Below are 15,473 nucleotides of genomic sequence, written 5' to 3'. Positions count from 1 at the left end.
CCAAATGATGGGTTTGGAAACACGAGCGCAAGAAGTCGTATAAGTTTCTTCTCCGGTTACTATATATATATATTTCACAATAATAATAATTAAGTGAAAATAGGCATTCATGCAACAAAATAAGTAAATAAAATTTAAAAACAATAATATTAAAAAATGAGATGTAAGTCCCCTATTTTAAAGAGAGTTACACAGATATCTCTATATCTCATTTGAAAATGATAATTTGAATAATATCTCAAATTTGTAAACATTCCACAAACATCTCTTTAATTTTAATTTTTTTTTAACCAATTTGTCTTTATTTTAAATAAAACTGTAAATGGGAGTATAAGAAAAAATGTAAACAATAAATAAAATAAATTCAAATAAAACAGTAAAAAAAAAAAAGTAAAATTGTAAAGAATAAAAAAATAAATTTTATATAAAAATGTAAATAACGAGTAAGATAATGTTAAAAAGAAGTATTTATCCGATAAAAAAAAAAAAGTAAATGGAATACTCGAGGTTGATGAATTTAGTTTGAAAAAGAAGTCTTGGTGACATCTAGGAGAGGCCCATCAAAAGCAATGGGCTAACTTTCATGTGGTGATTCTCAATTAAGCCCAGCCCAACTTTGAGCTCCGAAAACGAAGCGTCCAAAGTAAGCTTCTGCTTCGCGGTTTTGAACACACACCAAAGTTTCCCTCCAACCCATCTTCTAATTTCTCGCCCATTTCTTCAAAACTCTCTCTCTCTCTCTCTCTCTCTCTCTCTCTTCAAAATCCTCAAATCTTGTCAGTTCAGCCTCGGCGACGAAGATCCGTCTGTAGGGATTGAAGATTACAACACAACTCGAATCATGGAACAACAGCGAAATCCAAAGGCCGTCCAAGAACTGGACGAGTCTGAAGAAGTTCAACATGGTCCTTTCCCTGTCGAACAGCTTCAGGTTAAAACTGCAATTAAGAGCAAAGCTCCAAATTTCGTAGAATACCCATTTTGGAATTCACATTTTTCTTGGGGTTTTAGCCTTTTTCAAGCTCTAACCATCGAATGAAGTCTTAAATTAAATGGGTTTCTTTTCAATTTGCGTCCAAGGATCTTTCAAAGATGACATCAAAGAAAACCCTCTTCTTCGCAAGTTCAATTCTTTCGTCCTTTTTTATTGGGGTTTTTTTTTTCCCCTTTCAAGTGGTTACTTTGTTTGTTGTTCTTTTTTACCCAACCTGCTTTGAGGGGTTTTCTTACTTTAGCTTGATTAATCATTTGTTTCTGTTGACGGTAATTGACAGTGCAAAAGTAGATAGCTTTCTTGCATGATATATGTCTCTTTAGGTATTTCGTGTTTCGATTTTCAATTCCAGGCTTCGGGTATTGCTTCCATTGATGTAAAGAAACTTAAAGACGCGGGTCTGTGCACCGTTGAGGCAGTTGCTTATTCTCCGAGGAAAGAGCTTCTACAGATCAAAGGAATCAGTGAAGCTAAAGTCGATAAGATCATCGAAGCAGGCACGCAATTTGTTATACCCTACTACTATGACTATCCAATCCATAGATATTATAGTGCTTTGCAATGTTAAAGATGAAATCTATGCTGTTTGTTTTTGTTGCATTTGATTGACAGCATCTAAATTGGTTCCACTGGGTTTCACTAGTGCTAGCCAACTTCACGCGCAGAGACTTGAAATTATCCAAATAACGTCTGGGTCGAGGGAGCTTGATAAAATCTTGGAGGGTTAGTCTGATCAAATAGATTTCAGATGTATTTGAAAACCCGATATTCTTGGCCTGAGCTTGTCTCATGCAGATGTGTGACCTTTGTCATTTCTCTCTTGTTTGGCAGGAGGAATTGAGACGGGGTCTATTACTGAGATTTATGGTGAATTCCGGTCTGGAAAGACTCAACTCTGTCACACACTCTGCGTCGCTTGCCAAGTAAGTTGGTTTTACTAGCCTGCTTATTCTTTTAATCTTTTTTGGGTACTTTAGCGCTGTGTTTTAGAGCCCGGCAACGTGTAAAAATGCGAACCAACCATATTTGGATTACGCACCTAAACTTGATAACATGCTTTCCCTTTGTGCAAAGTTGCTCCATCGATCAGTGTGATTTTAATTCTTGACGATTTTTTAGATATTAGTTCTCTCCTCGGTTTTTCACACTCCCATTCCCCCAAATTTTAACATAGAAAGTCAGGTGATTTTTGTCCTATGCAATTTAACAGTTCTTAGTCGCAGAACTGGAGCCTAATTTAGAAACTGGTCCTGAACTATATCATAAAGAGTAACTTGACTCTGAACGCTTTGTTTTCCTTTTTTTCTCATTTATATTTGTTAATAAAATACACTTCTAATCCAGTTGGTTCTTAGATCAGTCAGTTGAATTTCTAGTCAGTCATTTTTAATTTATGTCTAATGTTCGTCTATACACGGGCGTGAACGCTTTGGCATTTCAGCTTCCGCTAGACCAAGGGGGTGGCGAGGGAAAAGCAATGTACATCGATGCTGAGGGTACATTCAGGCCTCAGAGACTCTTGCAGATCGCAGACAGGTATTACACCCCTCTCTCTCTCTCTCCATATATATATATATATGTAAGTGTGTAACAATTGGGATCTGGTGCTCGCAGGTTTGGACTGAACGGTGCAGATGTTTTGGAGAACGTGGCATATGCTAGAGCCTATAACACCGATCACCAGTCAAGGCTGTTGCTTGAAGCAGCTTCTATGATGGTTGAAACAAGGTCTCTTTTTTTTGGGAGGGTTTCTCAAACATACAATATTGGCTTTTTTTTTTTGCTATTTATTGGACCATAATTGAACTCTGAATCATTTTATTTTTGTTTGCGCAGGTTTGCTCTGATGATAGTGGATAGCGCTACTGCTCTTTACCGAACAGATTTCTCGGGAAGAGGAGAGCTTTCAGCTCGACAAATGCATCTCGCAAAGTTCCTCCGCAGCCTTCAGAAGTTAGCAGACGAGGTAAAAGCCCGACAAGAACTCTTTTTTTGAAAAGTTCATACGATCCGTATTAAGAAACGATCTTCTGTTTTTTTTTTCAACGTCGCTGCAGTTTGGGATCGCAGTTGTGATCACAAACCAGGTGGTTGCACAAGTGGATGGCTCGGCGATGTTTGCGGGTCCTCAAGTCAAGCCTATTGGCGGTAACATCATGGCTCATGCGTCAACCACAAGGTTTGCTTTGTCTTTTAGCGCACTTTAGTTTTCTTGTTCTTTTTTTTTTTTTTTTTTTTTTTAATTTATAATAAATTGTGTTTGAGATAGGCTTGCTCTCCGGAAGGGAAGAGCGGAGGAGCGGATTTGTAAAGTAATAAGTTCGCCGTGCTTGGCCGAAGCTGAGGCTCGCTTCCAAATTTCACCCGAAGGTGTTACTGATGTTAAGGATTGATTTGATTTTGATTAGTGTAAATGCAAAGTTTTTGGAACAGGCATTATGTTACAACCCTTGTAGCATTTTGTTTAAACATGACATTACTGCTTTCAAGATCTTGCGGATATATTGCTTTTTTTCGTGTGTTTGAAAGTCGAGCAATTTGAATGAAAGCAGTGGGTAAAACAGTGAGAAACATAAGAAGTATAACTTTTTCACGTTCCACGTGATTATTTTACCACTAATTTTCAGTAGTTAAATTATAGAAAGTTACAAATAACTCATCCCCGTGGGTGAAATTGTGTGTGCATGACCATTGACCACCACCTATGCTCTATATTTGAAAATAAGTTCCTCACGCACGAATTAAAGTGTAGATCCATAATAAAGTTACATGTTTTCAATTTGCAAGGCTAGAAAATATATTAAATTGTCTATTATAACTGTAGGATATATATAGATCCCTTAAAAAAAAAAAATTAGGATATAAAATAATAGCAAAACCAATATGTCATAAAAAAAATCGAAGAAATTGTGTTTTCACTCACCGGTCATCGCACACGTTTCTCGTTAGGCCGCACATTTTTTTGGTGCCATAGGTGTGAGAGCTTTGCATTGAATTTCGTCATTTTTTTCATTAGTTGTTTTTTTTTTTTGCAGTGTAGTAAAATAGTCAAAATAAAATTATGAAATTTGTTTTTAGACTAAATTTCACAACTTTTAAGGACATAACCAACAAGTTTATGTGGCGATAATTAAGGTCTGATTTGTCCTTATTTATTAACAAATTCGTCATTTTCTCTCCCTTACTTTTTCCTACACTTTTTTTTTACATAAAAACTTCAAAAAACTATATCTATCTCATATGAACTCGAAACTGAGTGATTCCAAATCCTACGGATTCGTGACGCTCAGATCTTAAAAAATATATCCATTTTATTTGATTAAAAATCATGTTTAATACCATAGATGAAGAAAAATCACGTTACTACCTTAAATATGGAAATAACTGAATTTTTTTGAAATTATCAAAAAAATAAATGGAAACGTAAATATGATGCATTAAACATAACTTTTCATCCAACATAATGAGTCTATTTTTTAATATCTCGACGCCACGTATTTGTATGATCTAAAATCACTCAATTTCAATTTCGTATGAGAAAGATACTAATTTTTGAAGTTTTGATACAAAAAAAATTATTTGAAAAAAAATAGGAGAAAGAAAGTGACAAATTTGTTAATAAATAAGGGCAAATCAAACCTTAATTATTGTCACATAAGCCATTTGGCTATATACCTAACAATTATCAAACGTAGACTAGATCCAAAATCACATGTTTAAAATGGCTCAGTTAGTTACAAATCTTTTTTTTTTGTTCTTCCGGAAGACGATGAAGAGGGAGAGAGATTCTTCATGTCTTAAATCTCGCCTATCTTCTTCAATTTCTTCAAAATATCCTCTTTTGAAGACATTAAAGTGACATTTTTTTTCCCAGTGATTTTGATTCTACGAGTTGGAGTTAGAATGCTTGCTTCCAAAGGCAACCCAACTTAGGCCCACGAAGGGTTTAAAACCCTCTTAAAAAAATTACACTTTTTACCCAAATTTTTTGTTTCTCTTATTTTTACCTTAAGGATTTACAAATTAGACTCCCCTAAATTATGTTTTTTTTACTCTAGTCCCTAATAGACTTTGTTTGGTAGAAAGAATTAAGAGGGAATTGATTGATTCTTTTAATAGGAAAAATAATGGAAACGAAAAGAAATGATTAAATAATTTTTAAGTAGTTTGATATAAATAAAATCATTTTTTTTACTCCACTTCTCTTTCCTTTCAAAATTGAAAAGATAAAAATGGTGGACCAAGTGAATTGTGAATCTATCCAACTCCTTTTTATTTACCTTTTCTCATCCATACCAAACAAAACATGTCTCATCAACAAAAAAATTCATCTCCCTCTCTCTTTTTTCCTCTATGAAACAAGGCCTAAGTTTGGAGTCTAGCTCCGTCCCTGCTTACTTCATAAAGGATTTATGCTCTCCAATACGGTCAATAAAGAGCTACTGCCAATTTTTTATTTTGTATAAATGAAGCTGCGCTTAATCGATTGGTTTTGGTGGTTCAAAGTTTGAAATGATTCAAAAGATGATTTGCTTCTTTATATTATTATTATTATTATTATTATTGCGGTGTCCGAGTTAGACCCGACTAAAATCCACAAGGCTCTGGCATTATCGATCGAGAGACTACTCCAGTGGTCCCAACTGTTGCGTCTAGAGAGAATCGAACTGGAGATGTGCAAAATCCCAAAAATCGTCCTTACCACTAAACCAACCCCTTGGGGTTAAAAAAAGAAGAAGAAGAAAAAAGATGATGTTGTTTAATAAAAAGAGCCCTATAATAAATTGCTTTTCAGGTGCCAATTTTTTCGTTTAGGGTGCTTTATCTACTAAATTAGTCCCTTCGTTCTTGCCATGACATTAGACGATTTGAAATGTAATAAAATGACATTTATTAGGGGAGGAAAATGTATTTTATTATAAAATAAGATTCATAAGTCGAGTATTGAATGTATGGAGATAATGACATTGTGTGACATTACTTATTAATGTTTTTTATTTTATTTTAAAAGTTAAATCATATAACGTTTGGTAATTTTTTTTTAAGTAACTAAAAATTATATTTTAAATATTTTTGTACGCAACTTTTTATTTTGGTTTATATTTTATAACTCTTTTATGCTGATACTTTAACTTTTAATTATAATTATTTTTATATTTTTTTATCAAATAATTTTTTGATGTCACAAAAATTTAAAATTTATTTTTTACAATCCATAGACTCCTTTATAATATATTTGTTGATATACCTAAAAATATATTATTATTATTAATTATATTTTAAATAAATAATTATTAATTAAAAATATTAATACATATTTTATTAAACATTAAATCTGATTTTGCTAACAGTTACAACTATTTTATAACAATTTACTACAAATTTATATGGCTTTTGAAAACAACAATTTTTTCTTACAACAAAATTTAAAAACATCTAATCCATTAGAAATAAGCTCCTTTCTTAAAACTCGCGTTTTGAGCAAGCATCAGCATATCCCGAATTCAGTCTCTTATGAAGAAAGGCAGACATGACAAGCGAGTAGAAACCGAACCACCAAAAATGGCGACCAAGACGAACTCTGCTTCCTCGACCGGCCTTCCCAAATCCGGCGGAGCCATTTCCAAAGGCTACAACTTCGCGTCTCACTGGGAACAGGTCTTATTCTTCTCCTCTCAACTTCATAGATCTCCTAATCGGATCTCATTTCTTTAATCTTAACAATTATATATATATATATATATATATATATATATATATATATGTATATATTTGCGTATTAACACACAAGAACTGGTTTTTTTTTTGGCTCTTAGATCCTATATCAGTTAGATCTGTGCGCAAAATTGAATGCATTTTCATGGAGTTTCCCCTTTTTTTCGTTTCTTTACAGAATGCGCCTTTAAATGAACAGCAACAATCCGCTATTGTAGCTCTCTCGCACGCCGTCGCCGATCGTCCGTTTCCTCTCAATTTGGTCTGATTTTGATCCCGTTCTTCACTTTTTTGGCTGCGCGATTCGTATAACTGGTCCTACATTGTGGAATTTGATTAATTGGCACGACTTTCAGTCAGATATCATTTCGAATTGTAGGAATCTATTTTATAGTTGGTGATTAGAGTAATAAGGAATTAATCAAAATACAGGCACAAGATCGTGCCCCTGGTCAGGATAATGGGTTGTCAATTTCAACAAAGGAGGATGCTTCTGGCTTTGAACACTCTGTGGAAGACGTTCTTGTTAATACAAATCAGGTTAGTTCTAATTCCTTACGTGTAATCTGATTTGATTTATCAGTAGTTCACATGATTGTGTGCTGATCTTTTATACTTGCAGCTCTGTAAATCCTGAATGCTTGGTTTGTTTATCTTCCGTTGATATGTGAACTTAGTTTTACATCGGTATAAGATTCTTTTCGATAATTTTTTTTAATTTTTAAAAGAAACAACTGGACTCTATTAAGAACCACATCAAGCCAGAAAAGAGTACCAAAAAAAAAAAAAACCAAAAACCCCGAAAAAAGGGGATTACATAGCGCTAGATCAATCCCTAGCCAAGTCCGATAGAGAGTAGGACTTGAACTCGTTACCGGAGGAAAAAGCCAAAGGGCGATACAATGATTTATGTCGATCAAGCTATTCTGTTCGATAGTTGTGTACATATTTTTAGTATTTATCGGAAGATATCCCTTTTTTTTAGTGGAAGATTTTTTTTATTGATTGATTCCAGTGCATTGAGCAGAAGCCTGACTTTTGGGATGTTTGATGAGTATGAGTTAAAACTTGAAGTAATAAATCGTGATCTATGGTCAGTTTATTGAATAAAAAAATGTAGTACAATATGTAGATTTAAAGGGTTTTTTTTTTTTTCGTTGATTAGTGGCTGTAAAATAAGATGGGCTTATGAATAAAATGGTCATAAAGTTGTCGTGTCTTTATAATCTCTCTCATGTTTTCTCATCTTAGGTTTTCGATTTTTACTTCCCTTTCTTTTTTTCTTCTTGCAGTTCTACAAATGGTTCACAGATCTTGAGTCAGCCATGAAGTCCGAGGTTAGCATTTATGTTGCGTTAGTTTTTATTACCCTCTGGCTCTGAGTCTGTGGTGAGTATATTATCTCATAGGATGATATTGAGCATTAATCAATATACACGGATGACCCGACCTGTTTTTCCCTTTAATAGACGGAGGAAAAGTATCGGCAGTATGTGAACACATTGACAGGGCGTATACAGACTTGTGATGGCATACTACGTCAGGTGATTTTGTGTTACCCTTACAGATCCATGATTATTTTTAAGTTCCCAAAGATCCATTCTATTTATTTGATGTTAGTAAATGGTCGAACTCTCTGCTCTACAGGTGGATGATACCTTAGATCTATTTAATGAGCTCCAACTGCAACATCACGCTGTAGCAACAAAGACTAAGACCCTTCACGATGCATGTGACCGATTGGTAAGGTTTTGTCCATTTGTTACCACTCATCCATTTCTGTTTTTAATATTTTCCTTGCGTATCAACAAATTTCAGTATTAAATTGTAATTACTGTGTTTTGCAGCTCTAAATTTTCCTATAATAATAGTAGTCTCTATAATGATAATAATAAATTTTTATTTCAGTGTCTTGGTAATCGCCAAGCCTTACTGATATATATTATATGTTTCATCCAAATAAGAACATACGTGTTCTATCTCTTTAGCCCAAACTTATATATTATATGTTTCTGTTTTTGGAAAATGGTGTTTTATTGCTGCTTGTCTTCCTTGAGCTATTTCAATAGGTCGAACAAGTTTGATATCCTGTGACACATAGTTTTGTTTATTTTCCTGTAATTGTATTTTGCTGAAAAAAAAATATTGTTTTCACCTTACTTGTTTGTTTTTATAAGAGTTTCACCTTACTCGTGCTTTACTTTTGCTGTAATCTTTTCAGCAAAAGTTCTTTTCACCTGGTTTTTAGTTCTTTTCAGCTCGTTTTGCTGTAATCTTTATGGCTGAGCCGTTTTATTAATAAAGGATGAGTTTCTTTTAAAAAAAAAAAAAAACTTTTGCTGGTTTTGGTTATAAGACATACCAATCAATATTTTCGTATGCAGGTTGTAGAGAAGCAAAGACTAATTGAATTTGCAGATGCACTTCGCAGTAAACTCAACTATTTTGATGAATTGGAGAATGTAAGGTTCGAATCCTATCTTACGTAGTGTTCAGAGTTTGATTTTTTTCTTAAATAAATATGGTAAACAATGGGTTTATCTTTGTTTGATATAATATATGGGTTTATTTTATTATTTTCTATGGGACTTTTAGCGTTAAACAAAGAGGGAACTGTGAATAGAGAATCTTATTTTCGTTCAAGAGATTTTTGGTAGCCGTTTGTGAATAATTTGCAAGCTTTTTATAGTTGTGGCACTGCTCCTAATAATTCACTCCATAGATCCACCAAATCCGGTTCTTTATTTTATTTCCATATGAACTCATGTGTGGTTAATGCTGTGCAGATTTCAACCAACTTTTATGCTCCAAATATGAACGTTGTTAATGAAAACTTTTTGCCACTTCTCAAGCGCCTTGACGACTGCATATCGTAAGTGAATAATTTATAAGTTCTTTGATTATAAATTCTTTGATTTTTTAGATTCACATGTAGGCATCATTCATTCAAAATATCATTCATATTCAATATGTATGTATATATATGTGTGTGTGTGTGTGCGCGCAACTTTTAGAGTTTTTTTTTCGTTGTGGCCTCATACTTCTTCTGCTGGAATTAGGTATGTTGAGAACAACCCTCAGTATGCAGAATCCGGTGTTTACTTGCTCAAGTTTCGACAACTGCAGGTAGAAACACTATTCTGCCGATAGTCTACGGTTACACGAGAAGTATCCAAGGCTTGTCGTTCTTTTTTAAGTTATATTCATATGGAAATTGATTTTTTTTTTTTTTTTTTTTTTTTAACATCAGTCTCGAGGCTTGGGCATGATTCGTTCTCATGTTCTCTCTGTTCTTAAAAGTGCTTCATCTCAGGTATATTGTTCAGGCTACTGCTGGATCTTTATATATTTATTTATCTGTTTTGGCTGGGTTAGTGGACTGGTTCTTTTATTGGCACTCCTTTTATTCTGTCATTGATAAGAGGATGCGCACAAAAAGAATATTGTTGCATGCTGTGATGTTTATGGGACATAAACATGACATCTGCATATGGTTACTCCTTTCTGCATCAGGTCCAATCAGCAATGCGTAGTAGTAGTGGCAGTAAAGCATCTTTTGCTGAAGGTGTGGAGTCATCTGTAATATATGTCCGCTTCAAGGCCGCAGCAAGCGAGGTGAAGTTTGCTCTTTTTTTGTTTTGTTTAAAAATGATTCTATTGAAGTAATTGGTGTGTTGGTACTGTATTCTATTTGGTAAAAGCCAAGCACAACTGTGCTGTGATTCATTTTTTAGACAACTCTAATGTTTAAAACTCAAATGCTCATGTTTGGCATAACTGATTACTGATGTATTGCAGCTCAAACCAGTGCTGAAAGACATTGAAAGCAGATCATCTAGGAAGGAATATGTTCAATTATTAGCAGAGTGCCACAAACTTTACTGTGAACAGAGGCTTTCTTTGGTGAGCTTTGATTTTTACTTTTCAACGGAATAATATTTTCTTTCAGTTGTGTAAAAAACCTTTTATTTTAATGATATCAAGGTTAAAGGCATAGTACATCAACGGATATCAGAATTTGCAAAGAAAGAGGCCTTACCATCATTGACTAGATCCGGATGTGCATATTTAATGCAGGTAAATGTAATGTCTTTTCTGGCAGTACACAGGTGTTGTTAAGAATAAAATGTACAGTACTTGACTACCTATGATAATTTGCCATATGTTTAATAAGGTCTTTTATGTCCTTTACAAAGGTGTTTCTTGGTAATATGAAATTGCAATCTTGATTTTAATATATTTATTCCATTATTAATCGACAGTCCTACTCTTGTAGGCTTGTCAGCTTGAGCAACAACTCTTTGATCATTTTTTCCCAGCTTCATCGGAGGATGTTTCAAGCTTGGCTCCATTAATAGATCCTTTGTAAGCATTGTCTTTTTTTAATAACTTATTATTGATATTGGCTGACTTTGTTCTATTCTTATATGTGTTTCAAATCTAATAAATTAGACGTATGAATTTCTGTTGAATGCTCGAAAAAAATGAAATTTTCTTGAAAAAATGAATGTATCTTGAATAATTATGAACAAGAATGGATAGATCTTTCTCTTAGCTCGTAATTTTTCTATTTTCTCTTAGTGAATTTCTTAATTTTCCTTGCCAGAATAAAAAACAAATTCAAACAAGAGTTTACAACGTTTGGGAAATCTGGGGATTTTGGCATATACATGCCACAACAATGGGATCATTAAATAAACTAAAATAAGTATAATTAGACATGGTAAAATTCTCTACACTTTTCTTGGTTTAAATGTTTGATTCCTTGGGTACTGTTTCCTTTTATACAACTCAATGCATGTACTAAATAGAGGATTTCTGGTTCTTTACCAAATAAAAACTAGTAAACCCTTGACCTTTCACTATATTAGGGTTCTTAACGGTACTTGTCAGACTTGTTAAAGGGCCATCTGAATCCATTATCTAACTTTTTTAATATAAGAATAAATAAAGGCCAATTAACAAAAAAATCAGTGCGTTTTCGGTGACTTACCTGGTTCGGGACTGTTCCAGTGCACTTTACTTTGTAATCCCTTGTTATGATTTTCCTGTACCTTGTATAAATAATATAATTATGTTTCTTCAAGAACAAGGCTTTTACGCAACCATCTAATGTTGCTATTACTGTTGCAGGTCTACATACTTGTACGATACGCTAAGGCCAAAACTTATCTATGAGACAAATATTGATTTTCTATGTGAACTGGTTGAAATTCTTAAAGTTGAAGTTCTAGGGGAGCAACTTAGTAGAAGAAGTGAATCTATAGCTGGTTTGCGGCCTACATTAGAGAGAATTCTAGCAGATGTACATGAGCGGTTGACGTTCCGTGCTAGAACGCATATTCGTGATGAGGTAATTAATACTGAAAACCACTAAATTGTTACTATGACCTGTTTTTATTGTGGCTCTAGGGTTGGTAAATAGGGTATTGGTTTCCATCAACGGGTCTGATCCTCCTATAAAAAAACCAAATGGTCAGAAAAAATATCTCATTTTGAAAGTTGGTGCTTCATATTATTCCTAATTATACGTTTCTGCAGAATATTTTCCAAGTACTTTTTATTTTTATTTTTATTATATCTAAAATAGCTTTCCCCTCAATTTTTTCCTCACTATACATTTTTTTAGATTGCGAATTATTTGCCGTTGGATGAGGATTTGAATTATCCTGCCAAGTTGGAGCAGTACACTGAGAAGAAACCGGACACAAATTCTGTAAGATGCCTTAATTTCGACAATTTTTGTGCATAACTAGGCACGCTTCTTTTTTTTTTTTTTTTTTTTTTTTTCTAGTGATTTCCTTGACCACATTTCTGAAATCTTTAATTGAGCTGTAGGGTGATGAAGAGAATTCCAATGTATTCAAGTCATGGTATCCTCCCCTGGAGAAAACAATATCATGTCTCTCCAAATTATATCGTTGTTTGGAACCAGTAGTTTTCACTGGGTTAGCTCAGGTATTCTAGTTACAGAGCTATATGACAAGCGTATATTTGCTCCCAAATAAATTTACACTTGTCTTGACAATTCGATATTTTTGTGTATTAGGAAGCAGTAGAAGTTTGTTCGATTTCTATCCAAGTGAGTATTTCTAATAACAAATATCTGAACTGCATTCTTGCATCAATTATCAATGCCCTTGCCTTATCTAATAGAATTCGCTCACTTTTGGGGCTGCAATATTATGAGTTGCATTTTGACATCATTTTTGTGAACATGATTTTTGCCTCATTGCAGAAAGCTAGCAAGCTCATAATGAAGAGGTCATCACCAATGGATGGACAGCTTTTTCTCATTAAGCATCTTCTTATCTTGAGGGAGCAGGTGTTTGCAATTTACTGTATTTTAAAAAAAAAAATACTGTTTCCTTGGTTGCTGTTCTATGATAATAACCCATTCCAATTCTTTATGTCTTTTCCTTTTCCCCCCAGATCGCACCTTTTGATATCGAGTTTTCAGTGACGCATAAGGAACTTGATTTCTCTCATTTGCTGGTTAGAACTCAAGCTTTTGCCTTGGATACAATTCCAGACTGTAGTTTCTAGTTTGTGCTGCCATCTAAATTAATCTCCTCTTGCTTCCCTATCTTGATATAATAAATCCTTTAATGTGCCACTTGCTTTCTATGACTGTTTGATCTCCTCTTTCTTTCTACATATTCAACCGGTTTTAAACTTCTTACAAAAGTCGTCGTATTCCTTAGCTGCAAAGAGGAAAATGAACTATAATGTCTTCTCTTGATTAATGCTTTTTTTAATATGTGTATATTTATGAAGTTCTCCTGATTAGTGATTAGTCAGTCACTAAAAAATTAGATAACTGGAAGTCTTAATCTGTTGCAACTATGTATTTAGGATCATCTTAGACGGCTTCTGAGAGGTCAAGCCTCTCTGTTTGACTGGTCTCGTTCTACTTCGCTGGCAAGGACCTTGTCTCCTAGAGTTCTGGAAAGTCAAATAGATGCCAAAAAGGTTTGCAACTTTTCCTTGGTCTTGCCTTTTCTTTGTTTCTCGCATCCTTTTATAGTTGGGAAAATCAAGAAATATAATTTTCATCTTAATTTTCTCTAGAGGAAACAACTTTTATTAATAAGAAATTGAGAAGAATTACAAGAAGAAAAAAAAAAAGGAGAACGAGAACATGAAAAAAACCTGCTGCTTCTCATGATGTTAAAATGAAATATTGTTCAATAACAGAACCACAATTCCTACGACTATCTTAAATTTGTGTTTTCAATTGTATGAGCTTCTGTTTACTCTTAGTTAAAACTTTGCAACAAAATCTTTACGGTGATTACAGAGTGAGACAGAAATAAAAAGTTAAAATATACATGAAGCCTTCTGTTCCACTTACATAAACTCATAACAACCAATTAATTTCAGGAGCTTGAAAAAAGCCTCAAGGCTACTTGTGAGGAATTCATTATGGCAGTCACAAAGCTAGTTGTGGACCCGATGCTTTCATTTGTTACCAAGGTAAGTTTGAGTAGCTTTTTATTGCCAGCATTGGAAATGAAACCTCATAGTTATCAAGTAGCGTGATTAGACCAAATTACATCGATATCCTCTGGGGTTTGAGAAGGCAAGATATCCTTGGAGCTAAAGAGTTAAATTTGTGTCTGTTTTTCGTCACGTTTTTTAGGTTACAGCTGTGAAAGTTGCACTATCAGGTGGCCAGAACCCAAAGCTTGAGTCTGCCATGGCCAAACCACTCAAGGATCAAGCTTTTGCTACTCCCGATAAGGTGGCCGAACTCGTTCAGAAGGTACTTTAGGGACATTTATCTCTTGAAAAAAAGGATGAGAAAACAAATATGAGACACGGTTTCTTAAAATACTCTTTTTGTATTTCCTACTTATTTTTTTAAATCGACCAATTTGAAAATTATACTTTTGGGAACAGGTAAGCGCTGCAATTCATCAGGAGTTGCCTAAAGTGATGGCAAATATGAAACTTTATCTGCAGAACTCATCAACACGAACGATACTATTCAAACCAATAAAGTAAGTTTATGAATCACATGTTTGTTACGGTTTGTGCTTTCGTAACACTGCTATAAATCAATATCAGTCAGTATCTTTTTTAAAAATTGCTTTATTCCTTTATTTATTCATCTTTATTTACTAAATGTAGGACAAATATCGTGGAAGCCCATATACAAATACAGACCCTGCTTCAAGCCGAGTATTCGCCTGAAGAAGTACAAAGCACCATAAAAATGCCGTCGATACAGGAATTGCAAGCACAACTTGATGATTTCCTGTAGTCTAAGAGTAATAAAGCCACCGTTTCCATTTCCTTCAGCCCTCGGGTCACATAAGTATTTTTGTAGTGAAAAAAAAAAACTTGAAATATTATGACATGACAATTACGGGAAAATAGATTTATTTTAAAGCATATAAACCTTCATTTCACAATTAAATCTTATTCTCCGAATTTGGCAATTTGATTTGCAATTGTAGTTTTTGTGTTTATGAATCAAATATTAATGCATACATTTGTAATTTGTCAAATGTGTATTAATCAGGTGATGATTTCATAATATTGATGGGGATGGGAATGTATGTTTAAACCTAATCATAAGTTGTTTAGATTAGACACAGTTTCAGCAGTGCAAGTTGATATTTACTAATAAACTTTTTAACTAAACGCTTAGGTGAGCCAAGCGTTGGGTCTTGGCTTTAAACAGCTTATGATTACGAGCCTAATCCCAAGAACATCCAAAAATCCTGGGCCACACGCCCGGGGTCGGGTAAGGAGACAA

General features: G+C 34.0%; 2 protein-coding genes across 2 annotated transcripts; both read left to right on the top strand.

The window, feature by feature from the left end:
• The first annotated feature begins 698 nt into the window (after positions 1-698).
• RAD51 (RAS associated with diabetes protein 51) lies at positions 699-3,595 on the top strand. Its single transcript, XM_089612406.1, has 9 exons — positions 699-931; positions 1,347-1,491; positions 1,607-1,717; positions 1,826-1,917; positions 2,436-2,530; positions 2,609-2,722; positions 2,831-2,960; positions 3,052-3,173; positions 3,264-3,595. The coding sequence occupies exons 1-9, from the start codon at positions 842-844 to the stop codon at positions 3,385-3,387; spliced, it is 1,023 nt and encodes a 340-aa protein (XP_089468532.1). The 5' UTR covers positions 699-841; the 3' UTR covers positions 3,388-3,595.
• A 2,864-nt stretch (positions 3,596-6,459) lies between these two features.
• On the top strand, positions 6,460-15,222 carry LOC149400183 (sec34-like family protein). The gene is made up of 25 exons (XM_089611645.1): positions 6,460-6,652; positions 6,888-6,971; positions 7,142-7,249; positions 8,002-8,046; positions 8,179-8,253; positions 8,357-8,452; positions 9,094-9,171; positions 9,496-9,581; positions 9,769-9,835; positions 9,960-10,022; positions 10,223-10,324; positions 10,508-10,612; positions 10,694-10,786; positions 10,986-11,074; positions 11,843-12,062; positions 12,339-12,425; positions 12,548-12,667; positions 12,759-12,791; positions 12,948-13,034; positions 13,142-13,204; positions 13,565-13,681; positions 14,093-14,185; positions 14,352-14,474; positions 14,612-14,712; positions 14,843-15,222. Exons 1-25 carry the CDS (start codon positions 6,509-6,511, stop codon positions 14,973-14,975), a joined length of 2,412 nt encoding a protein of 803 aa, XP_089467771.1. The 5' UTR covers positions 6,460-6,508; the 3' UTR covers positions 14,976-15,222.
• Positions 15,223-15,473: the final 251 nt, after the last annotated feature.

This window comes from Urtica dioica, chromosome 4 (assembly GCF_054948205.1).
Source record: "Urtica dioica subsp. dioica isolate 48M chromosome 4, U.dioica_male_clone48M_v1_H2, whole genome shotgun sequence".
Classification (NCBI taxonomy): domain Eukaryota; kingdom Viridiplantae; phylum Streptophyta; class Magnoliopsida; order Rosales; family Urticaceae; genus Urtica; species Urtica dioica.
The sequence above is the reverse complement of the archived record's forward strand: the minus strand, read 5'-3'. Positions and strand labels throughout refer to the sequence as shown.

What these genes read in the sequence shown, in the direction of transcription:
- RAD51 (XM_089612406.1), top strand. Translation starts at nt 842, where the DNA reads ATGGAACAACAGCGAAATCCAAAGGCCGTCCAAGAACTGGACGAGTCT. An exon ending in CGATAAGATCATCGAAGCAG is followed by an intron (nt 1,492 to 1,606) that starts GCACGCAATTTG and finishes TTTGATTGACAG; the next exon opens with CATCTAAATTGGTTCCACTG. An exon ending in GCTCATGCGTCAACCACAAG is followed by an intron (nt 3,174 to 3,263) that starts GTTTGCTTTGTC and finishes TGTTTGAGATAG; the next exon opens with GCTTGCTCTCCGGAAGGGAA.
- LOC149400183 (XM_089611645.1), top strand. Translation starts at nt 6,509, where the DNA reads ATGAAGAAAGGCAGACATGACAAGCGAGTAGAAACCGAACCACCAAAA. An exon ending in ATTTTGATGAATTGGAGAAT is followed by an intron (nt 9,172 to 9,495) that starts GTAAGGTTCGAA and finishes AATGCTGTGCAG; the next exon opens with ATTTCAACCAACTTTTATGC. An exon ending in TTTGTTCGATTTCTATCCAA is followed by an intron (nt 12,792 to 12,947) that starts GTGAGTATTTCT and finishes GCCTCATTGCAG; the next exon opens with AAAGCTAGCAAGCTCATAAT.